This window comes from Hyperolius riggenbachi, chromosome 8 (genome assembly GCF_040937935.1).
Source record: "Hyperolius riggenbachi isolate aHypRig1 chromosome 8, aHypRig1.pri, whole genome shotgun sequence".
NCBI classification, from domain to species: domain Eukaryota; kingdom Metazoa; phylum Chordata; class Amphibia; order Anura; family Hyperoliidae; genus Hyperolius; species Hyperolius riggenbachi.
Genome location: NC_090653.1, coordinates 44,891,442 through 44,916,404, shown reverse-complemented (window position 1 = coordinate 44,916,404; position 24,963 = coordinate 44,891,442). Strand labels below are relative to the sequence as shown.

Below are 24,963 nucleotides of genomic sequence, written 5' to 3'. Positions count from 1 at the left end.
GGTACCTGCAGTGAGTATCAGGCACCCTATGTTAAGCTACTGTCCTGGGTCCAGCAGTAAGTAGCAGGAGTATAATTATTGTGCTGCATGTTCCGGGGGGGAGGAGTTCTGTGTGTCTACGGGTGCGATATGTGCCCACACGGGCGGTACAATCTGTCACAAGACGGCCATGGGTGCTACGTCACCCTTTACCACATTTATTTTATTATACGCACAAATACGGTGGAGCTTTGCCTATGCTTTTTCTTTTCTTTTTTACCTTGGGATTCTTTCCGAGAAATTACTAAAATTGTTTCAATTGCATGAATAGATTAGGTTTATTGACATCTGGCCAGCAATTGTTGCATTTGCCAATTAGCCAGCGATAATCAAGTCTCTAGTGCTCTCTGCAGTAAAGATAAAAGTTTTTACACACAGGGAATGCTTTCAAATTTTATTTTATGTAACTAAGAGTAGTTACTGGAATTTTAGTTTTCAGAGTATAATCACACTTTGATTTAATTTTCTCTCATGATAGGAAGAGAGCTAAAAATAGTTTTTTTATTGACCATCCATCACTTCCTGGTGGTGATCACCATGGTTTACACAGGGACCCAGGAGGTCACAAACCTATAGGAAGTGCCTTGTCCATCACTTCCTGTCCTGGTGACCACCATTGTTTACACAGGGACCCAGGAGGTCACAAACTTACAGAAAGCGCCTCGGTTATCACTTCCTGTCCTGGTGACCACCCTGGTTTACCCAGGAACCCAGGAGGTCACAAATGTACAGGAAGTGCTCCGTCCATCACTTCCTGTCCTGTTGACCACCATGGTTTACACAGGAACCCAGGAGGTCATAAGGGTACTGGAAGTCCCTCGTCCATCACTTCTTGTCCTGGTCACCACCATGGTTTACACAAGAACCCAGAAGGTCACAAATGTACGAGAATTGCTCCGTCCATCACTTCCATGGTTTACACAGAGACCCGGAGGTCACAAATGTATAGTAAGTGCTCCCTCCATCACTTCCAGTCCTGGTGATCACAATGGTTTAAACAGGAACCCAGAAAGTCACAAATGTACAGGAAGTGCCCCATCCATCACTTCCTGTGCTGGTGACTGACATGGTTTACATACGAACTCAGCAGAAGGTCACAAATGAACAGGAAGTGTGCAATAGAGGATGGAGGAGGGTCTCTCTCTACAACACCAAGTAAAAAAAACCTTTAAGATGAAGTTGGGCTGTGATGGAAGAACGTGTTTGAATTGATAATAGAGGGACATATGCTATTCAGAGCTCCAATTAAGTATTATTCTCTCAGCCTACCTGGCCAGAAAGGGAAGTTGGATGTGCTGCCCTTGACGGACTGAGATGGGGGACCTGGAGGCCGCCGCAGGGAGAGGGAATTCTGTGCTGAGAGACCAATGTGATCTGCAGAGACCTGCAACAAATAGAAAAATAAGAGGAGGCGTCATAGCAGCGTCAGAAGCACACTACTCCATAACAACCTATTAGAGACCTGCACTAAATGATGAGATGATGTCATAGCAACGTCAGAAGCACACTACTCCACAGCAACCTATCAGACTCAAAGGAGATCTCCCCCTTCTCCGTGATGGAGACGCTTGTTAGAGCCTAATGAAGCGGGTGTCTGCCCGAGAAACGCATTGCATGTTTGGAGTTACGATTAAAGAATTGTTCTATTGAAAAGTGACTGTTGAGTCCACAACTACCTCCCATTTTAGTCTGGTCTTAATTAATTGATCCTAAAATAGCACCTCTATTCAAGAACTAACTATACATTTAATAAGTTCAGTCCTATGTGTCCTGCCTTGGAATACATGCACAATATCTTCTGGTAAGGGTTAAACTACAGACACTCATTAGATCAGGGGTCTCAAACTCGCGGCCCGCGGGCCATTTGCGGCCCTCGATACAATATTTTGTGGCCCTCGCCGGCAAAAGCTTCCTTATAGTTCGCTTCAGTGCTCCCAAGTAATCCGCAGCATCCCCGCCGCTAAACGAGGGCTGCAGAGCCCCAAATCACCCGGGGGGCAATCCGCTGGCATTTCCTGGAAGGGGCAGAGCTTTCAGCTTCAGCTCTGCCCCTCCTGACGTCAATCGCCACACGGATCGCCACCTCTCCCCGCCCCTCTTTGTGAAGGAAGAGTGAGAGGGGCGGGCAGAGGCAGCGATGCGCCGCGATTGTGAAATTCCTTATGTGGCCCAGCCTCATCCTGACTTTGCCTCCTGCGGCCCCCCAGGTAAATTGAGTTTGAGACCCCTGCATTAGATTGACCTCAACTAAAATGATCATTGTAGAGCACTGCTCACAAATCTAGGGTGTATACAGGGTGTTCCCAGTCATCGTCATTTACCCCCTGGCCAGACACAGATTGCCATCCGATGTGCCCCAGCAGGGAATCTAATTAAAATCAATCGAACTGTAATATTGCACATGTGTGATGCAGCGCCATCGACTTCCGCTCCTGCCCCACCCCAGATTGATCTAGACTTTTTGTCCTGATTGATATTTTCAATCAATTTTTGGTCAAATATCATTGATCGGACAATTTGGGGGAGTAAATTCTCAGCAGGTGAATCAAACAGAAAAATCGATGAGTGTGTGGCTACCCTTAGGGAAGCACAGTGGATCTTTGGCCCCATTTTTGTACAATATAGTACTTTGTGTTAGAGATGAGTGTGTTTGCTCCCAGCGTTAACATACTCATTCAGCCAATCCTATTAAAGGACACGCGAGGCGAAAATAAACTAATGAAATAAACAATTGTATCTATCTTCGCAATCTTCGGTCTCCTAAAATGACATTTTATTGTTTTTGCTCAATAACACATTCATTGAAGTATGCCAGAGCTAAAATATATGAACTATTGACACATTTTCTCTCTTTCCTGTTCTCAGAAGCCATTTTCTGCTAGGAAAGTGCTTTATAGTTGGCATTTCTTATCAGTGAGGGTCACACTGTAGTCACTTCCTGTCAGGACTGAGTCAGCCACTTACATACCCGATATTTAACTCTTTCAGGCAGAGAAAGAAAAAAAGGAACACAGCATAGTTATTTGTGTGCTAGCACTGTACATACACATGTCTATCTCATCATCTCACCTCGGGCATAAAGTGTACCTGAGGTGGCACAAGGGGGCCAGAAGGAACACAGAGGCATGTTCCCTGCTCCATACCATGCCTCCGTTTCCCCTCCATGACACTCTCAGCCTCACCCCGTCATGCTGTAACCCCCCAAATCTAGCAAAAAGCAGCTTGCTGGCAGCTAACAGGAGGAAGGGGCTTCCCTTGCAGGAGAGACACTCCTGCATAACGCCCCCTCCAGCATTAGGAACACCCCTTCCCCTGCTGATCTGCCTCTCCCCCACCGCTCCCCGCTCTGTGATGAGACACACAGAGCCAGAGCTGCAGCGTCGTGACCCCATTTTTTAAAAAAAATGGGAAACTGAAACTTAGCTATTGCAGGACGCAAGAGTGGAGGTAATCGGTGCTACCCGATCCGGCTAGCCCCCGGATCAGGTAGCATTTTTTTTAATCTAAATTTTGCACCTTGGGTTGGCTTTAAGGTTGCCACGCACCCTCCTGAGGCCTTTCAAACTGTATCAAAATTTGGGGGGCCACATTGCAACATTGATGCCGTCAATTGAATAATGTATTGGCGCCTGTACTTTTCACTTTCTGAAGGATGAAGTTAGAGGATCTCACCTCACTGATGCCCCGCAGTTCCCCCGTGGCAGAGTTACGCTCCATGCTGATATCGGTCTGAGGGGCACTGATGTCCATGTGGAACAAGGAGCCCACATCTTTACTGCGAGGCCAGGACCTGGAGGAGGGACAAAACAGAAAAAAATATTAGCTTCTGCTTTCAGTGCGGCATAATTTCTCAAAGCTGCACAGACAGATGTGCCATTAATACAGTGGTCCTCAAACTAAGGCCGTGGGCCGAATGCGGCCCCCTGAGGCTTTTTTACCGGCCCCCACACACAAATTGTGATACTAATAGATGCGGTCAGCTACATCTTTAAATAGTGGTGGTCCGCATATAGAATAGCAGTGCTGGCACCACCCATCCACATGGAAGCCAGAAAGCAGTCATTCGCTGGTTTCCAATCAAATTCTACATCAGGTGACACTGCTGTCCAATTGGACTGCAGGTTGTCACCTGGGTATGCTTCACTGTCTGGCCCACAAAGACTCCTACATAATTTTATTTATACTCCAGCCCCCCAGCAGTCTGAAGTATGTTGACCTGGCCCTCGACCCAAAACGTTTGGGGACCCCTGCATTAATAGACAGGCACTGGCCACAATGCACTAAGATCATGCTGGTGAGAAGGCAGGTGCAAACGTATCACCACACATTGATCTGTATTTTAAGTGTTACTTCACTAAAGAAGCTTGCCTTTAACTTCAGTCCTTAAAGAGAAACCGTGACCAGGAATTGAACTTAATCCCAATCAGTAGCCGATACCCCCTTTCCTATGAGAAATCTTTTCCTTTTCTCAAACAGGGGGCTCTGTATGGCTGATTTTGTGGTGAAACCCCTCCCACAGTGTGATGTCAGCACCTCACAGCACTGAGGTCCTGACATCACACTGTGGGAGCCTTGTTGCATTGTGGGAAATAGCAGATGTTTACAACTGCCAAAAATGCAAGCAGCATCTCCTTCCACTGACATCACCGGCCAGCAGTAAAAATGACACCATGTGATAAATGTCAGAATTTAAATCAGGGAGAGGAAAGATTTTACAACGGGCAAACACTGACAAAATCATTTATACATAATTATTGTAAAAATGAAGCACTATTTTTATTACATTATTTCACTGGAGTTCCTCTTTAAGTTATCAGTTATGCTTCACTTTACTTAGCAGGCTTGGTGATCCTCACACACTTTACACTTGCATTCCTGTCTGTGAATTAACATCCTGTCTAACTTTACAATTCTGTCTTTAAAGAGAGTCTGAAGCGAGAATAAATCTCGCTTCAGACCTCATAGATAGCAGGGGCACGTGTGCCCCTGCTAAACCGCCGCTATCCCGCGGCTTAACGGGGGTCCCTGATCCCCCAAATTCCCTCGTTTCAGCGGGGGAACGCTTCCTGGTTGGGGCAGGGCTAACCGCCGCAGCCCTGCCCCACGCGCGTCTGTCAGCGCGTATCTCCGCCTCTCCCCTGCCCCTCTCAGTCTTCCTTCACTGAGAGGGGCTGGGGAGAGGCGGCGATGCGCCGCTGATAGACGCGACTGGAGGCAGGGCTGCAGCCGTTAGCCCTGCCTCCAGGAGCGACCAAGTCTGCGACCAAGTGTCGCAGTGGGGGGTTTGGGGGTGAAGGGACCCCCGTTTTGCTGCGCTATAGCGGCGGTGTAGTAGGGGCACACGTGCCCCTGCTAACTATGAGCTCTGAAGCGAGATTTATTCTCGCTTCAGAGTCTCTTTAAGGAATAAGGACAGAATCCTTATTTTAAACTTTGCATAAGGTAAAATGCTTAGTGAATACTAATTGCTTTATCACCATAGTGATAACAGTAAAAACAGCACAGAATTAAAGAAAAATGAGCTTGTGCCCATTGCCTCCAAGGTAAAGAAGGAAAATCACATGATATGATGTGTGGGCCCCCCGAGACAGAAGATATGTGACCATATGTTTTGATGAGTATGGATCTCATCCCTCATTACTCTGAAGACCTCTTACCTCTGGCTCCGATCAAAATCGTGAATGGAAAGCCATTCTGGGTCGCTGAGATATCTTTGGATCACCTCCTGGGAGAGATCCACATCGTATGGAGGCAAGCCATTAGGAAGCTGGAAAAAACAGGAAGAAAGTGGTCATGGCCCTTTCACTAATGATACAACTGAAGTAATGGGGGTTAACCCACTAAACGTGGCCACGCACATTACAATGACCCTGTTCAACCTTACTGCAATTCAATGTAACGGATGTACAGAGAAATCAAAAACATTTTTTCCTGTTATTCTTGATTTTTTTGAGATTGGACGTGTTTGAAAACTCACACCAACTTTACCAAGAATTGTGTGATGGATTGTCAAATTGTATTCAACCAGAATAAACTGTATGTAACTATTCAGCACATATAGAACTTTATTTATTTTTGTATATATGTCTATTACAAAAAAGGATGGCAATAGTATTGTATAGTATGGTATTTAATGTGAAAATAATATATACCTTATATAGTCGCGCATAAGCCTAATTTTTCAGCACCAAAATCTGCTGAAAAGTTACCCCTTTGGCTTATATGTGAGTCAGTGGAGCAGAACGGATGGTGGAGGTGGTTTTGTTACTGGCATGGGAGCGTAAGGATCGTGCACTAGTAATTTCTTGCCAGCTGGCTTCCTGCTGTGTCGTTGCCACATGGTGTGTAGAGTGTGATGCTCAAGACTACCAGTGTCCCCTGGTTTGTGGGATCAGGGATTCTTCCTGTGTGGCTATCGCTGTGTCTCATATCTATGATGTCATCTAGTGTCATCTTGAGACACAGCTGTATCATCCTTGGGGCACATCTGGCTATGGGGAGAAGGGCTATACTGGGGAGGGGGGCTTATACGCGAGTCAATCTTCCTGTTTTTTTAGGGAAAAGTTGGTACCTCTGCTTATACTTGGATCGGCGTATATGGGAAAGTAATTGTTGGGTAGAATTATAATAAAATGCAACTGTATTGTAGTTGGTTTATCTATTCAATTTATAAACATAAAATCAATAAAAGGTTGCAGAAAAAAAAAGTGTGTTAAATTAAAGTAAACCTGTAAGGGAAAAAAAAAAAAAAAAAAAGAGCCCCTGGGAAGTACTTACCTCGGGAGGGGGAGGCCTCTAGATCCTAGAGGCTTCTCCGTCCCCTGCAGCAGAGGGGATCCAGTGGTAGGACCTTCTGAACATCCCCTTGTTGGCACTTGTTGACCTGCGCGCATGTGCAGTAGCGGCTCTCTGCTCGGGCTCCAGCGGAAATAGCCGAACCCGATTAAGTCCGCTCAACTGCAGAGGCGTGAACCATCTGTGTCTGCGCAGTAGAGTGGACACATTCGGGATTGGCTATTCCGCTGGAGCCCAAGCAGTGAGCCGCTACTGTGCCGGCGTAGAAGCGCAGATGTAAATACTGTGGTCAGCTTCTCCTCCAGGCTTCCAGCGCTGGATCGGGCTGGCAGGAGGAGATGGGGAAGCCTAATTAGGATCCAAAGGCTTCCCCCCTCCCGAGGAAAGTTCCTCCCCCGGGCATTTTTTTCCCTTACATGATTACATCTTAAAGTATACCTCAGGCGACATGTAACATCATGAGATAAACATGGGTATATACAGCAAAACATTTTACTAACTTTTTTTTTTTGCTGCATGAAAGAGTTAATTTTCAGGCAGGCAAGTGGCAACCTCTGTCTTGTGGGCACCTTGTGTCTTGTGGATCACTCCCAAAATGGTGAAAGCAGAGATGTGCAATCGCTCTGTGATCGCAATGTTGCCAGTGGGACCACCCCTATAGGGATCCACTGGTGTAGTGTTTTGCAGATCGCCGGCAAACAGCAAGCGCTGCAAAATTGCTCCTATCGGGTCCCAGGCCTGAGGGCTGGTTCAGAAGGAGGGCTGGCGGCAATCAACTGGGGCATTTAACGCTAGAGACCCACCAGGTCATAAGGGAGATGAATGGGAGTGTTCCAACGTTTACCATCAATAGCCGACATTTGGTCAAGCGCTGCGGTTAATCGAGTTTTTCCAGATGCTGCAAGCAGCACCTCAGAGTCGAATGCGTTGAATTCCTCTAGGGCTCTAATCGCAGTGTGATGACAAACAACATTGGACGCTTTTATGGGCGGTAGCAGAAAAAAAGATTGAGCAAGTTGAAACCAGCCGCCATGAACTAGCCCTTCGAAAGCCTCCTGACAAAAAAAAAAAAAAAAAAAAAAAAAAAAAAAAGCTTACCTCGAATCATTATGTTGTAAAAAGTAAAAGAATAATTTTTAAAGTTCTTGCTGTGGGCACTGCAAATGATTACAACAGCGCAAATACTAAATGAACACAAATTGTGATAGGACCCAGGTAAAGGTTAGAAAAATCAAATTGAATGAGAGCTTGTTTTTTTTTTTTTTTTTTTTTAAATCCAGTACAGTTTTTCTCCATTCTTTGTAAATCTACTTTATTGGGCCTGATTCATCAAGCTGCGCTGCATAATGTGGATGAGCGCATGCTTTCCCTGCCTTACATAGCAGCTGCTATGTAAGGAGTGTGCCTTCTCGTAGTTACGCGCATTGCGTATATAACAACGCGCATAACTTTAACTGCATGTGGTCCTGTGAAGTATCGCTACCGCAATACTTCACTAAAATACTTCACTAACAGCCGCTACTATGCTAACATGCTAAAAGACTTTACTAACAGCCGCTAGTATGCTAACATGCTAAAATACTTCACTAACAGCCGCTACTATGCTAACCTGCTAAAATACTTCACTAACAGCCGCTACTATGCTAACATGCTAAAATACTTCACTAAAGCTGGCCACTAACGGTCCAATTTCTAGCGAAAAATCGTTTGAGCGATCAGAAATTCTGATCGCATTGGTTGTAAATAATCTCCATTGGTGGACACAATCGATTATGAACGAGTGAAAAAATGTCGCCCGAATGAATTTTCGTCGAACGAAAATTTGGATTTTCTTGGTGGTCGTGATAGATAGGAAGCAATGATTGGTTAGTTGATGGTGTAGTAAACGATTTTTCGTCCGATCAGAATTTCTGATCGCTTGAACGATTTTTCACTAGAAATTGGACCGTTAGTGGCCAGCTTAACAGCCGCTACTATGCTAACATGCTAAAATACTTCACTAACAGCCGCTACTATGCTAACATGCTAAAATACGTCACTAACAGCCGCTACTATGCTAACATGCTAAAATACGTCACTAACAGCCGCTACTATGCTAACATGCTAAAATACTTCACTTACAGCAACTACTATGCTAACATGCTAAAATACTTCACTAACAGCCGCTACTATGCTAACATGCTAAAATACTTCACTAACAGCCGCTACTATGCTAACATGCTAAAATACTTCACTAACAGCAGCTACTATGCTAACATGCTAAAATACGTCACTTACAGCCGCTACTATGCTAACATGCTAAAATACTTCACTAACAGCAGCTACTATGCTAACATGCTAAAATACTTCACTAACAGCAGCTACTATGCTAACATGCTAAAATACGTCACTAACAGCCGCTACTATGCTAACATGCTAAAATACTTCACTAACAGCCGCTACTATGCTAATTTACATAGTTGTAACATAGTAGCAGCCACGAGTGAAGTATTGCGGTAACGATACTTCACAGGACCGCCCGCAGTTAAAGTTAAGCGCGTTGCTATATACGCAATGCGCGTAACTACGAGAAGGCACACTCCTTACATAGCAGCGAGCTCTGCTATGTAAGGCAGGGAGAGCAGGCGCTCCTTCACATGCTAAGCAGTGCAGCTTGATGAATCAGGCCCATTGTCTCTGAAATGGACCTACCGTAGATAGTGGGAGACAGGAGCCTTTCGACACCGGAGGTTTTGTGATCACTTCCAACCTCCCTGAGATGCCGACTTCTAGGATGGAAATTGGGAGATCCAATGGATCCCTGGCTGGGAGATCTGGTAGGGGAAAGTAACAAGAGATGTCATGAGACAAACATAGGATGCAATGGCCATGCGTGTGACTTCCTCCGGAAGTTATAACATAGCCAGGATGGCAGCCGCGATTTTTAAATTGAAATCGAACAAAAACTATTTGGTATAGAATGGCGATTAATGGCATCAAATGAAGAGGAGAGCACAAGCTGCAGAATGGTATGCATCTGTAAGTACTTTGCTGTACTGGTCGGAGTCTCTTTAAAGGCATGCCCATGAGAGGTGCTTGCTAGCGCCAGGCTAGCGACACGCCGATTGCCGCTAGCCTGGTATTTACCTTCAGGCTGCCACTCACCCGCCTATGTCCCTTCCCTCTCGCCTCCGTAAGCTTCCTCCAATCGTCTTAGAGGCGGGGAGGGAAGGGACGCAGGCGGGGAGCTATACAGGAGGCAGGGAAGCGGCGCTGAGTGGCAGCCTTCAGGTAAATAGCAGGCTAGCGACACGCTAAAGGGGGGGATAGCAGAGTGGGGAGGGGGGGATAGCAGAGTGGGGGGGGGGGGGAGGGCCTGGAGGCGCACTGGAAGGACAGAAAGGTTGGTCACTGTACACACAACATGCCTCTGTGTCCTAATAGGATTTCACAAACCCGCCTCGGGTTCTCTTTAACAAGTCATTGCCACATAACACCAACCCTTCACTCACTCCGCTGGCTACCGATAATATGGAGAATTCTGTTTGGGATTGGCTTGTTGACATTCAAATCCCTGTACAATCTGGGCCCTGGAGGATTTGTTGCAATTGCATCACACCTCCCACAAGCATAGAACAAAAGGATCTAATAACTTGATCAACCCCAGAGTCCACCTCAAAACCTTAGGAGACAGAGCCTTCTGCTATGCTGCCCCTACTCTTTGGAACTCCCAATCAGGACCTCTCCATCACTTTAAGCATGAAAAGCCACCTGTTTAGTCTGGCACTTATGAACACCTGACTATTTGACTATTTCCTGTGTAACACAGTCCAGCCTCCAACCAGGGCTGTGGAGTCAGTACAAAAACTATCCAACTCTGACTCCTCAGTTTATGAAACCACCAACTACAACTCAGACTCAAGGTACCCAAAATGTTTCCAACTCCTTAGGGTACATACACACATCAGACTAAAATGAAAGATCACAGACCAATCTTACCACCCTTCATGTAGTATGAGAGCCATACTCTACACAGTCTTTTCTATGGAGCTGAACTCAACATCAGAAAAAAATCTTTGCAAGAAGCTGCACACACAGATGCTGTACAGACACAAAAGATCAGTATCTGCAAAAGATCTGTTCCTGCCAAAAATCCATTCCTGCAAATTGCAATGATAGTCTATGAGATCTGCAGATCATCATACACACATGATTTAACTGACATTCATCTGCAGATCAGATCCACCAGGATGGATTTTCAGATTGCTTGATCTGCAGATGAATGTCAGTTAAATCATGTATGTATGATGATCTGCAGATCTCATAGACTATCATTGCAATTTGCAGGAATGGATTTTTGGCAGGAACAGATCTTTTGCAGATACTGATCTTTTGTGTCTGTACAGCATCTGTGTGTGCAGCATCTTGCAAAGATTTTTTTCTGATGGGGAGTTCAGCTCCATAGAAAAGACTGAGTAGAGTATGGCTCTCATACTACATGAAGGGTGGTAAGATTGGTCTGTGATCTTTCATTTTAGTCTGATGTGTGTATGTACCCTTAGTCTAATCTTTACCAGGTCTGTGGATTTGGCACAAAATTCAACCGACTCCTCAGTTTATGAAACCACAGACTGACTCCAACTCTGACTCCAGGTACCCAAAATTGTTCCGACTCCTCGACTCCGACTCCACAGCCCTGCCTACAACCCCAGTATTAATCTGAGACATAACTATGCGCTTTGAGTCCAATGGGAGAAAAGGGCTTTACAAATGTTACTGCATTATTTTAAAGGTTTTTAAACCCACTTAAAATAAACATCTACTGCAGATTCCGAACCGAAAGAAAGCCAGAATAACACTTAGTATGACTACCACCCTCCCTCCCTACTTATGCTTCAGTCACTACTCTCTTCAGCTCTCCTCTCTATGATAGGCTGGCTCAGTAGTACAGATAGGAGCAGAGTACCTCTCAGACCACATTATAAGGCTCCTCCCACCCACAGATGGCACAATCTTTTAGCAGTCTTTGCAAAGGAAGAATAATGCCATGGCAGTTTTTCAGAAAGGAGGTGGGGCTAACCATCAAAACCTGGATTTTATGGCACAAGCTGTCAGTTTTTAAAGGGGTTCTGTGGGGTATTAAAAAAAAAAAAAAAAAGCGTCACTTACCTGGCACTTCTACTGGCCCCCTGCAGCTATTAAGTCCCACGCCATCACTGAAGCCCCATCCATTTGTCGCCACCGGTGACCTGCTAATTATTTGTCTAACTAGACGAATAGCACTGCAGCTGCGCGTCCTCGGCCGTGCGCGTCCTTGCTTCCACACACGTCATCGGGAACTTACTGTGCAGAACAAAGGTTTTTTTGCGGGAGCAAGGACCCACACGACAATGGCCGCGCAGCCGCAGTGCTATTCGGCATGTTAGACGAATAATTAGCAGGTCACCAGCGGTGACGAACGGAGGGGGCTTCAGTGATGGCATGGGCCCCACAGAACACCTTTAAACATTTTCTCCTGCTACTCTGTTATAACTTCTGCTGGCTGTGCTGATAGTGTGGGGTTTATTTTGACACCGGAGCACCGATTTAAGTGGAAGCACACTAGTCACACATCCAATTATGATTTACCAAATATTGGCCAATTTTATCACTTCCATGCAGTACGAAAGATTAACTTGCACAATCTGCTCATAGCATATACTATCTGTTGGCCCTCATATTACATGGAGGTGGTACAATTGGCCAATCAAAATTGGATATGTGTACCAGGCTATAAAGATACCAAAAAAGATCTGTAACTTTTCTCTATGCATGGCATATAAAGAGAGAATTTCCCGAGACAACGGTCCAGGTCTGTCTCTGGAAACTGAGATCAGAAGAACATTTTGCTCATTTCACAACATTGATATAATTAATATCTTACCTATTTTATTCATTGCAAAGTGCCGAGTGTCAAATACGCTTCATCAGATACTGCTGGGTAGAGAAAGCCAAACAAATTCACAGATACAATGAAGATATTTTAAGGATTATTTAAGTCTACAAGAAAAAAAATTAACTTACCTGGAGCTTCTTGCAGCCCCCTGCAGTCATCCTGTGCCCACAGCCTCTTTCTGTGACCCCCCCTCCATCAAGGACAGACGTCCCCCTGAAAGGTGGCTCACAGTGATCACAGGGTCAGGAGCCAATGAAATCGGCTCCCGACTGTCTCATGGAGCTCTGCCGTCATAGCGACAGATGAGCGAGTGGCCTGCAGCAACTGGTGAGCAGCGTGAACGGCGAGAGTGGAAGGTCTGTGCAGCGAGATGTCAGTAGGCCCCGTTCTTTGGTACCAGCAGTCTCCGGTCCTTAAAGTGAACCGAGCACCTTTTTTATCATTCAGGACATTTCTATAGCACATGAAAAATGCATGCCGACAATCTGTTTCATTATTAAAATAAACTTTCATTTTACCTTGTATTTTACATTCAAAGTAGATTAATTACCCTGTTTCAGCAGGGCTGCCCGGCCGTCCCCGGCCGCAGAGCTTTCAGATTCCTAATTGTTTTATTGGGCTAATTACCAAGAGGTAAACAACAAAGGGGGTTAGTAATTAGGACTGTTTCTTAAAAGACCTAGTTTGTGTCAATGTGTCAAGATAGCATCTCTGACTTCTGTAAATAAGGAATGTGAGAAGGGGAAGGGGGAACATGGCAGCTTCTATGCCAGGAGAGATTCCATTGAAAGAGAATGTGCTCAGTTCCCTTTAAAGAAAATCTGTAACTTTAAAAACATCCCCTGGGGGGTGCTTACCTCGGGAGGGGGAAGCCTTTGGATCCTGAGGCTTCCCCCATCCTTCTCGGTCCCGGCAATACAGCGCTGCGACCCCCCGAACAGCGGCAAGGTAAATATTTACCTACCGCGATCCAGGGAAGGCGCAGTAGCGGCTCTTCGCTTGGGCTAGTTTCGAAATAGCCAAGCCCAATCGTATATCTGCTCTATTGCGCAGGCGCAAGTCCTTTGTAGAACGGATCGATCTGGGTCGGATACTTCCGCCTTAGCCCGAACGGAGAACAGCTACTGCGTCTGCGCAGGATCACGGTAAGTAAATATTGCCTGTTGCATGTCAGCCTTGTCGATGAGGTTTTGGTGGAGCCAGCGCTGGATTCCCCCAAACTACAGAGGACAGGGAAGCCTCGTTGGGACCCTGAGACTTCCCCATCCCGAGGTAAGTACCCCCCAGAGTTTTTTTTGTTTGTTACAGAGTCTCTTTAAGGGGCCAGAGCCTGCAATATACATATGTATATTGTGTAAAGAAGTAATAGACGTCATTATTGATCAGAACCTCAATTTATGTCACCACTTTAAATAAATAAATACATACACTAAAGCATGGTTTATACTTGTCCATGTGCAAAACACATGTATGTTTCTGTACGTGGTTTTCCCAGACTATGTGTGTTAATTTGCATTTTAAGCATGCATTCTTTCAGAGTATCTAATAGAAGTTTATGAGAAATCTAACATGTTGTGCAAAGTTATGATGCAAAATACGCAAAATATGGTTTGTTTTTTTTACCATGCGAACGCAATCTTCAAAAACAGTACGAATATCCATCGTCTTTCATTGAACATGCAGTGAACGCATTTTTGCAAATATGCAATTCTCACAGGATTTTGAAAGGGTGACCCCTGCCTAACAGTTAAAGTTCACCTGAATTATTGCACAGGACAGAAGAAAAGCATAGAGAAATGCACATTGCAAATATTTACAGAGTACAGGCCCCATTCACACTTGAGCATTTTGCCGGCGATTTCGGCAAAACGCTCAAATGCTAGCGCTTTTAAAAGCGCTAGTGTAATAAACCCTATGGGCCGTTCTTACTTGGGCAATTTGCGCTAATCACCGCAAATCGCCTAAAATAGCAAAACGCAAACGAGTAGCCTGCACCATTTTCAGGCGATTTCCCGGCGATCGCGTTTCAGTGCTATAGAAGCAGTAAACGCGATTGTGGAGAAATCGCTGCACTGTCCAGTGATTTTTCCGCGTGAAAGTGCAGAAAAATCACTCCCGCAAAATGCTGGCACAAATCGCCGGCGTTTTGTGCTTCTAAGTGTGAACGGGGCCTTAGCCTAATTTCCCCTCATCTGTGACTAATAACAAGCATAATTTGATCCCTCAGCTGTGTCAGCTGGCTCGGCAGCGCAGCTAATATGTAAACACATGCTACCTCTATGTCTGCTTCCATAAAAGCAGGAAGTAGACACACTGCAGATTTATTGCAGGAATTGCATCAGCTGTAACAAAGAATTTTTTTTTCTTTAAAGGTTATTATGCTGTTTCTTATATTTTAGGGCCCGTTTCCACTATCGCGAATCTGCATGCAGATTCACACAGCCAATACAAGTGGATGGGCTTGTTTCCACTTGCCAGTTTTGCTGTGCGTTTTTCTGTGCAGGATTTTTCTGCACGGCAGAGCCCTCAGAATTCGCCTGCGTGTGGAATGCAGGCAAATCGCACACAATGTATTTAATAGGGAAATCGCATGCGTGTTCCCCATGCGTTTTTGGCCGCAAATTCGCATAGGTACCAATGTTAATTCACACAGGCAGTGACATGGATAAAATCGCATATACCCTCACCTATGCGAATTCGCGGCAAAAAATGTATGCGGAATCGCATCCGCATGCGATTTCATCAGCGGTGGAATCCAGGCGATTCCGCACCGCAATAGTGGAAACGAGCCCTTAGAGCTGAGGGGAAGTTCTGAGTTCAGGTCCACTTTCTTGCAACATAATCTGATACATTGCACTCACATGCACAGCGTGTACAAATTGTCACCAGGAATATATACACAGAACCTGCAATATTTCCATGATAATAAAATAATAAGACAACCCCTAAAAAGTGCATTTAGTAAATTGTAGCAGCAGACATCAGAAGTCAATGGCTGCAGAAAAGCTGCACACCTATATTCAGTGCCTGTAATGCCCTGAACAGCTGTTATCTATAGATACCTGTGTAATGTAAAGTGACAGACCAGCAGCAGCAGCCAACTCCATGCAATGTCAGTGCAGAGGGGGGGAGACACACATGGAGGATGGGAAAGGGTCGTGACGTCAATGTGTGGCGGAAGTGATGCCTTTCTCAATTTTGTCTCCAGAATGTAAAACGAAACCCTATCGGGAAGACATTTTTGGTGAGATCAATCCCTTTCTCAGAGATACGTCTTTGATCTCCAATGACATGGCCGCGGACCACGTAGTCAGCGACTGCATTTCCTATTGAGTTTCCTGAACGCCTATTCCCTGGTGCTCAGCCGAGATACGTCAGCAGCGTGAGCATATAAAAGCGCTGATTGGCTGAAAGAACGCAAAGGGGCGGGCAGCAGGGGGGATTGAAGCAGAGGGATAGGTTGCACTGTATTGGTTGGCAAGGTGTAATTTATCACGTGATGATGCTGAAAGATGAAAGCTGTATGCAGGGGGATTGAAGTTACTGGAGGCAAGCAATGTCAGATGGATAGGGTTGCCAGGTCGGCTGATGGAGAAAACCGGACAGGGGGTGGAGTTAGGGGCGGAGTCAGAAGCGCACTTTTATGTAGAGTGGGGCTAAGCAATGGGCTTTTTAAAAAATGTTTTTTACAGTATTTATATTGCACTGACATCTTCTGCAGCACATTACAGAGTACATAGCCATGTCACTAACTGTCCTCACCAGTACATGCACATAAGAGACCACTTTTCACCAGTAAATGCACATAATAAGAGACCGCTTTTCACCAGTAAATGCACATAATAAGAGACAGCTTTTCACCAGTAAATGCACATAAGAGACAGCTTTTCACCACTAAATGCACATAAGAGACATCTTTTCACAACTAAATGCACATAAGAGACATCTTTTCACCACTAAATGCACATAAGAGACATCTTTTCACCACTAAATGCACATAAGAGACATCTTTTCACCACTAAATGCACATAAGAGACAGCTTTTCACCAGTAAATGCACATAAGAGACAGCTTTTCACCAGTAAATGCACATAATAAGAGACAGCTTTTCACCAGTAACTGCACATAATGACAAACAGCCAGTTGTCCCCAGTATATGTAGCCAGGGATATATGTGCCCAGTATATGTAGCCAGAGGTATATGTCCCCAGTATATGTAGGCAGGGGAATATGTCCCCAGTATATATAGCCAGCGGTATATGGGCTCAGTATATGTAGCCAGGGTGTATATGGGCCCAGTATATGTAGCCAGGGTGTATATGGGCCCAGTATATGTAGCCAGGGTGTATATGAGCCAGTATATGTAGCCAGGGTGTATATGGGCCCAGTATATGTAGCCAGGGTGTATATGGGCCCAGTATATGTAGTCAGGGGGTATATATGCCCAGTATATGTAGCCAGGATGTATATGGGCCCAGTATATGTAGCCAGGGTGTATATGGGCCCAGTATATTTAGCCAGGGTGTATATGGGCCCAGTTTATGTAGCCAGGGTGTATATGGGCCCAGTATATGTAGCCAGGGTGTATATGGGCCCAGTATATGTAGCCAGGGTGTATATGGGCCCAGTATATGTAGCCAGGGTGTATATGGGCCCAGTATATGTAGCCAGGGTGTATATGGGCCCAGTATATGTAGGCAGGTGTGTCCCCCCCCCCCCCCCAGGAGGGAAGCAGTCAGCGCAGAGAAGAGGGAGAGCGGTGAAGAAGGGGGCCATCTCCTCCCCTTCGCTCACCTTAGGGTCCTCTCCCTCCCTCGCTGTCTCCTCCGATCGGTGTGTGCGGTGGCTGGCAGAGGGGCGGAACTTACCCTCCGTGTCTCCTCCGTCTGGTGACTGGTCTCGTCGCAGGCGCCGCGCGGGATGAGTTGCCACTACTCTGGTCTGATGCAGACCAGAGCAGCGGCTGCGGCACCAGAACTTCCGGCCGGCGCATGGAGCGACACGGAAGGTAAGTCCCGCCCGCTGCCAAGCGCCACCGCCAGTCAGCCACACACAGATCGGAGGAGACAGCGAGGGACGGAAAGCATCTAAGGTGAGAGAAGGGGGGGAGATGGCCCCCTTCTCCGCCGCTGCCCACCGCTTTCCCTCCACTGCGCTGCTCTCCTCCTGCTACAGGCGGCTGTCAATACTGACAGCCGCCGGAAAAGGCATAAAACCGGACATCTTAATTGTCCGGTTTAGCATGCCTTTTTGCACCGGACACAGCGGCCAAAAACCGGACTGTCCGGTCTAAAACCGGACACCTGGCAACCCTACAGATGGACTATCCATACCTCCCAACTTTTTGAGATGAGAAAGAGGGACACTTAAAGAGACACTGAAGCGAGTAAAAAACTAGCTTCTTCTCTTATATTCAGCAGGGGCATGTGTGCCCCTGCTAAACCGCCGCTATCACACCGCACAACGGGGGTCCCTTACCCCCCAAATCCCCTCGTGGAGTCACGGGGATCTCTTCTGCATTGAGGCAGGGCTATCCGCTGCAGCCCTACCTCACACGCGTCTGTCAGCGCGTATCTCCCCCGCCCCTCTCCCTCTTCCGTCACTGAGAGAGGCGGGGAGAGGCGGAGATCCGCCGCTGATAGACGCGCTTTGAGGCAGGGCTGCAGCCGTTAGCCCTGCCTCTAGGAGCAGCAAAATCGACCAAGTTGGTCGTAGATTTTGCAGGGGGGGGGGAATTGGCGGGTAAGGGACCCCCGTTGTGCGGCGGTTTAGCAGGGGCACACATGCCCCTGCTGAATATAAGAGAAGAAGCGAGTTTTTTACTCGCTTCAGTGTCTCTTTAAGTCATGCCCCATGCCACACCCCTGATCATGCCCTAATCACACATACCATAAAGATTTCATAAGAAAAATATGTTGTTTTATAATTCAAACCACGCTGGTCCTTTCTATCCTGGTTCATTTTCCTTCATATTAACATTTTACAATTAGTAATATATTCATTTAAAGGATGGGAATAAAGTTTAGAGTCGATCAAACACACCTTTTAGTAGAGAAATATATATATTTACATAGAAAGAGGGACAAAGTCCTGAAAGAGGGACAAATGAGGAGGAAAGAGGGGCAGCCTGACAGGGCTCCCAAAGAGGGTCTGTCCCTCCAAAAGAGGGACAGTTGGGAGCTATGGGACTATCTGTGTGCTCTCCTCCATTACCAAGTGAAAATACTGCTGATACTGAATGCCCAAATCCAGAGAAGTCCAACAGTAATCATTTACCCAGATGGTCCAGTGCCTAATAATATATGACACAACTTTCAAGTAGCAGCCCCTCTGTGCTGGAGAAATAACCTTTCTGTTGAATCTTCCTACATTTAGTGACAAACGCATACGCAGGTTAGGCCCCGTTTACACTTACCGTAATCAATTTGTATGTGTTAGTGCGCATTAGTGCGCGTTTTTTCCATAGCAATGCATGGGGAAGAAGATTTCAGTTAAAACGAAAACATGGACATTACTTTGAAAATCAGTTTTTTTTTCAGTTATAACTGAGAGCAACTGATTAAGTGTAAAAGGACAAAGATAACTTAAAGAGGAACTCCAGTGAAAATAATGTAGTAAAAAAAGTGCTTCATTTTTTACCATAATTATGTATAAATGATTTAGTCAGTGTTTGCTCATTGTAAAATCTTTCCTCTCCCCGATTTACATTCTGACAGTTATTACATGGTGACATTTTTACTGTGAGCAGGTTATGTAGCTGCTCCTAGCTGTTTTGGCTGTTAGAGACTGCTGTAAACAGCTAATTCCTGTCTGTGAACATTGTTACATTGTGGCAGTTTGCCCAGAGTACCACGGTACTCAGAGCTTCTTGTGGGAGGGGTTTCAGCACAAAATCAGTCACACAGCGCCCCCTGACGGTCTGTTTGTGAAAATCATTATATTTCTCATGTAAAAGGGGGTATCAGCTACTGATTGGGATAAAGTTCAATTCTTGGTTGGAGTTTCTCTTTAAAGGGACACTTAAGTCAAACAAAAAAAATGAGTTTTACTCACCTAGGGCTTCCAATAGCCCCCTGCAGCTGTCCGGTACCCTCGCCGTCTCCCTCCGATCCTCCTGGCCCCGCCGGCAGCCACTTCCTGTTTCGGTGACAGGGGCTGACAGGCTGGGGACGCGAGTGATTCTTCGTGTTCCCAGACACATTAGCACCCTCTATGCTGCTATATGGTATATGATATATGCTATAGCAGCATAGATGGCGCTATTGTGGCCAGGAACGCGAAGAATCACTCGCGTCCCCAGCCTGTCAGCTCCTGTCACCGAAACAGGAAGTGGCTGCCGGCGGGGCCAGGAGGATCGGAGGGAGACGGCGAGGGCACCGGACAGCTGCAGCGGGCTATTGGAAGCCCCAGGTGAGTAAAACTCATTTTTTTTTTGTTTGACTTAAGTGTCCCTTTAAGCTGAAAATAAAAAGTCAAAATAAAAATACACATCATGCTTACCTCCTGTGTAGTCTACTCCTCAGTGTTTCTCCTCTCCTAAGTCCCATTTGTCCACTGTGATCAATGAAATTCTCCGTCCTCCATTTTATAAATGGCCATTACCCCATCACAGCTTCCTGGTCAGCACACTGTTAAACTGTAATATCTCCCACTTGAGCCATAGGGGAACATGGACATTAAGGTGCTGCCCATACATGGTACAACTTTTCATTTTTTTTTCGATTAGATAATTTAGTTCGATTATTCCATTAGATCGAATATAAAGATTTTTCCAGCATGTCCGATCTGATTTTTCTAAAAAAAAGAAAAAAACGGGATAATCGTTCAAATTTCTTGATCGAAAAATTTTGTTTTTCAACTTTCATTTGATTTGATCATTTAGATCAAATAAACGGGATAATTGAACGTTTTTATTGTACCATGTATGGCCACCATTACCTTGCACATTCAGTTGTAACTGGCAGCTGCTGATATATAACTGACAGCAACTGGTATATTTCAGTTCTGACAAAATGTTGTCAGAACTTGAAGGGATCACTGTAAGAAGAAAATGGTGAGCTTCTGAGAGGAACTGACTGCGAGGTGAGTATGTAATATTCATTTGCAGCTACGCCGTGTGTTTATCTATATATCATTTTACTCAGTTCAGTTTCCCTTTAAGGGTTAGGAAGGGGGAGGGGATAGTAAAGTCTATGGGATCTAGGTTAGTTGTCATTGTCATGCAATCAAAACTGCACATAGTTCATGGGCACTGAGACAAAGTCAGAGGGTGGAGAAACACTAAAAAGTTGATGATGATCATGAATGCATTAAGTACCCACTAGGCCCCCCAAACTCCAGGGCCCCATAGCATCTGCTATGGCTATTGCTACGCCCCTGGATGTAGGCTATTTTGTTGGACCAGAAAAACAACAAGTATCCTTGCGCTCCTTCTCAGAGGCTGCAGACACACTCCCTCACAAATCTTCCTAACTCCTTAGTCCAATGCACTGTGCTGCTCCATAGGTCAGGGCAGAGAACAGTTCTAAAGAAAAGAAATGGAGCGCACAATAGTGCATTACCCAGAGTAGGCTTTAATCGCATAAAAAGATTATACTCACAAAATGTCAGTAAAACAACGCTTCTCAGCGGTACAACAAACCGCTTAACCCTTCAGGCGAATCAGCAACAGCGCGCTGATCGTCTGATCTGACGAAGGCGAAGAGCGCCGAAACGCGTCATGACGTCAAACGCACGCTGATCCCCAGCCACGCCCATACCCACAGCGAGACTGTGCTTCCTATACATCGGAGATCGCACTGCTGGCCACAGCGCGCTGTTGCTGATTCGCCTGATGGGTTAAGCGGTTCGCTGTACCGCTGAGAAGCGTTGTTTTTACTGACATTTTGTGAGTATAATCTTTTTATGCGATTAACCTCCTTGGCGGTATGGACGAGCTCAGCTCGTCCATGACCGCCGGAGGGCGCCGCTCAGGCCATGCTGGGCCGATTTTCACAATTTTTTTTAAAACACCACGCAGCAAGCACTTTGCTTGCTGCGTGTTGGTCCCGCTCGTCGCTGATGCGCCGCTACCCGCCGCTTAACGACCCCCCCTGCCGAGACCCCTGCGCAGCCTGGCCAATCAGTGCCAGGCAGCGCTGAGGGGTGGATTGGGACTCTATCTGACGTCACGACGTCGATGACGTCATCGCGATCGTCGTCATGGCGACGGGGAAAGCCCAGAACGGGATTTCCTTAGGAGGGTACGCGCCGGCGGTGATCGAAGGTACGCGCCGGACCCGCAGGGAGGGGGGCATCATGTAGCTAGCGCTAGGCTAGCTACATGATTTAAAAAAAAAATTTAAAAAAACTGCTGCACCGCCACCCTGGGTGGTTAAAGCCTACTCTGGGTAATGCACTATTGTGCGCTCCATTTCTTTTCTTTATAACTATTTTGTTGGACCACCCTGCAATCACAGGGGGGCCCAAAGTTGGGGGGTCCCCAACTACTACAACACAGCCTAGAAAAAAAGGATAGCCTAGTACTCAGTACCAGGTGCTGAGGCTGAGAGCAGGATGAGACCGCTAAGTTGCTAGGCTACGCTGGAGCACAGCCGTATGGTAATGTATGCACTGTAAGCTGGGTAAGGCTCTCATTAGCCACGGCACCTGGTACTCAGGGCCGCACGCTGTCTTTCCCACAAGTCTCCTGACCCAGCGAGCGTGCCAGCAGAGTGGTACAGATGGGTGGTTGGAAGCAATCAACGCCGGACCACCTGGGAACCCCTGCATCGCAGACATCTCCAGAGCCCGGCTGTCATTAAGTGGGACAACTCATGCTGGCGGTTTTCATTGATACAGCCACACATCTACCAGGTGATATCTGTCCTTGGTAGGGCAATTGCCCTTGTCACTATCAGCGTCACTCAAGAGCACTCTCTATTTGTGTTTTATTCATTTTTAGTGGATTTGGAGAGCTGCCTACTTATACCAAAGCACCTGATCGCCCAAACTAGAGAGGTATCCCACTCTCACTCCACACATGCAGGGAACAAGGAAGAGAGGCGCCGTGGGGAGAAGTCCGGAGTGTAGAGCACGGTGCTGCCTCCTGTGTCCTGCCTGGATTAGGTAAGACCCCAATGTGTGTCCCCTCCAGCTATGGTGACTCCATACATGCCTGCAGGGGATGAGGAAGAGAGGTGGCGTGGGGAGAAGTCTGGAGTGTAGAGCATGGTACTGCCTCCTGTGTCCCCGCCCCTCCAGCTATGGTGACCTCGCCCATACATGCCTGCAGGGGATGAGGAAGATAAGTGTCTGGAGTCTGGAGTGTAGAGCATGGTACTGCCTCCTGTGTCCTTCCGGGATCAGGTAAGTCCCCAATGTGGATACACATTTGTAAGGGAAAGGAGGAGGGGAATAATGGGGTCCCCAACAATGCTTTTGGGGATAGATGATGGACACCTAATAATTTTTGTGGTTGGGAGCCTGGTGGGATGGGTCCTAGGAGTCAGCTTGGAGCTGCAAGAAGGGTGGGACATTATTAGGGGGCCCCCATGTTACTTTTGCCCTGGGGCACCATTGTAGCTTGAACCGGCACTGCAGATGGCAAATGCTTCCCTGTCTGTTGAGATGGGACAGGGACAAAATAGTTCTATTCTGGACTGAGGTATAAACAGTGGCATAGCTAGAGACTATTGGGCCCCATAGCAAAGATTTTATGGGCTCATCAGATTTAGGCACTTTTGAGCAATGCCACCTGCCTCTTCCCTATGGATGTAATGCAGGAATTGAACAGAGGCGCCAACAGGGTAAAATGTGCTAAACACTTTAAAATTGTGGAGGAGGCAGTGGTGGATTTACCTCCTCAAAGCAGACATGAAAATGTCAATTTTCAAAGGTTTAGATTTGTTAATATACTCCAAAAAACGGTTGCAACGCGTTTCGCAGGTGTGGCCCCGCTTCATCAGGCAATAGGGGACGGAGTAAACAGCAACAAGTGTCTATGTGTCAGCCTAGCGCCTCTGTTCAATTCCTGCGATACCTGTGTCCACCCCTGGTAGAGTGGGAACAGGTCTTAATCTCCCCACCTGCATTTACAGTGGTTGCCTATCAGGTAACCCTGGTTTGTGAGTATCAATTTACTTACTTTCACTATCCATCAAATCCAATACATACTACACTCATACCTCCCAACATTTTAAATCTAAGAATCGGGACACTTAGGCCACACCCCTAACCACTCCCCCCCCTCATCACACCTACCATTAAAAAAAATGAATTTTTTTTTCAATTAATAATCCCCTAATAATTTTTAATACATATGTCTCCCCCATATATGATGATGAGGAGGAGGAGGGTGTCCGTGGGTGGGTGGGTGGGTGGGTGAGGGTGTCCGTGGGTGGGTGGATGGGTGGGTGAGGAGGAGGGTGCCAATGCAAGAAAAAAATGATCGAGGCACCAGCCGCGGGTAAATGGGATGCGGGACGCGTGCATCCCATTACTACCTCCCTCCCTCCCTTGGAATCTAACCCCCCCCCCTGTGTCTCCCCCATTTGCAGAGTGCGCAGCTAAGCGGAGCGGGCTGTCAGCTTACCGGTATCCATGGACGCATACCACCATCTGGCTTCCTGCTTCCTGTGACGTCACAGGAAGCAGATTGAAGCCGGACATCGGTATGCGTCCATGGATACCGGTAAGCTGACAGCCCGCTACGCTTAGCTGCACACTCTGCAAACGGGGGAGACACAGGGGGGGTTAGATTCCAAGGGAGGGAGGGAGGGAGGTAGTAATGGGATGCACGCGTCCCGCATCCCATTTACCCGCGGCTGGTGCCTCGATCATTTTTTCCCCACCCTTACTGCCCACTGCTGCCCGGGACTTGGGGGGCTCATACCGTGATAGCGGGAGAGCCCCCCAAAATCGTGACAGTCCCGACGAAAATGGGACGGTTGGGCCCTATGCTACACTATATTGGGCTCTCTGTGTTTCTCTTTTTCTATGGATGTAAGTTGACTGGGCAATTTACATTTCCCTGCAATTAACACTGTCTGTGTATAGTCCATGGACACTGAGACAAAGTCTGAGGGTGGAGAAACAAAGGAACGTTAATAGTGAACACATCAAGTACCATCTGGGCCCCCTCTTCTCCGGGGCCCCATAGCAGTTGCTATGGCTAGTCCCCCTAGGTATAAATGAAGGAGCCAAGACAAGATTTTTCTTAATGTTTGGCTGTAGCCC

The 24,963-nt window shown here is 46.6% G+C and overlaps 1 protein-coding gene across 2 annotated transcripts in view; it reads right to left on the bottom strand.

Moving 5' to 3' along the window:
- Positions 1–16,134, bottom strand: part of SKIC2 (SKI2 subunit of superkiller complex) — an 88,652-nt gene extending 72,518 nt beyond the window's left edge. Inside the window, exons 1-6 of one of the 2 annotated variants that reach the window (XM_068250349.1) lie at positions 15,811–16,134; positions 12,737–12,789; positions 9,526–9,647; positions 5,697–5,806; positions 3,712–3,829; positions 1,309–1,423 (exon numbers count right to left, since the gene is read on the bottom strand). In XM_068250349.1, the coding sequence (XP_068106450.1) occupies positions 1,309–1,423; positions 3,712–3,829; positions 5,697–5,806; positions 9,526–9,647; positions 12,737–12,749 (478 nt within the window). In that variant the 5' untranslated portion in view covers positions 12,750–12,789; positions 15,811–16,134. The remainder of the gene's footprint in view (positions 1–1,308; positions 1,424–3,711; positions 3,830–5,696; positions 5,807–9,525; positions 9,648–12,736; positions 12,790–15,810) is intronic. The other variant, XM_068250350.1, reaches the window with a different exon arrangement.
- Between the last annotated feature and the right edge of the window lie 8,829 nt (positions 16,135–24,963).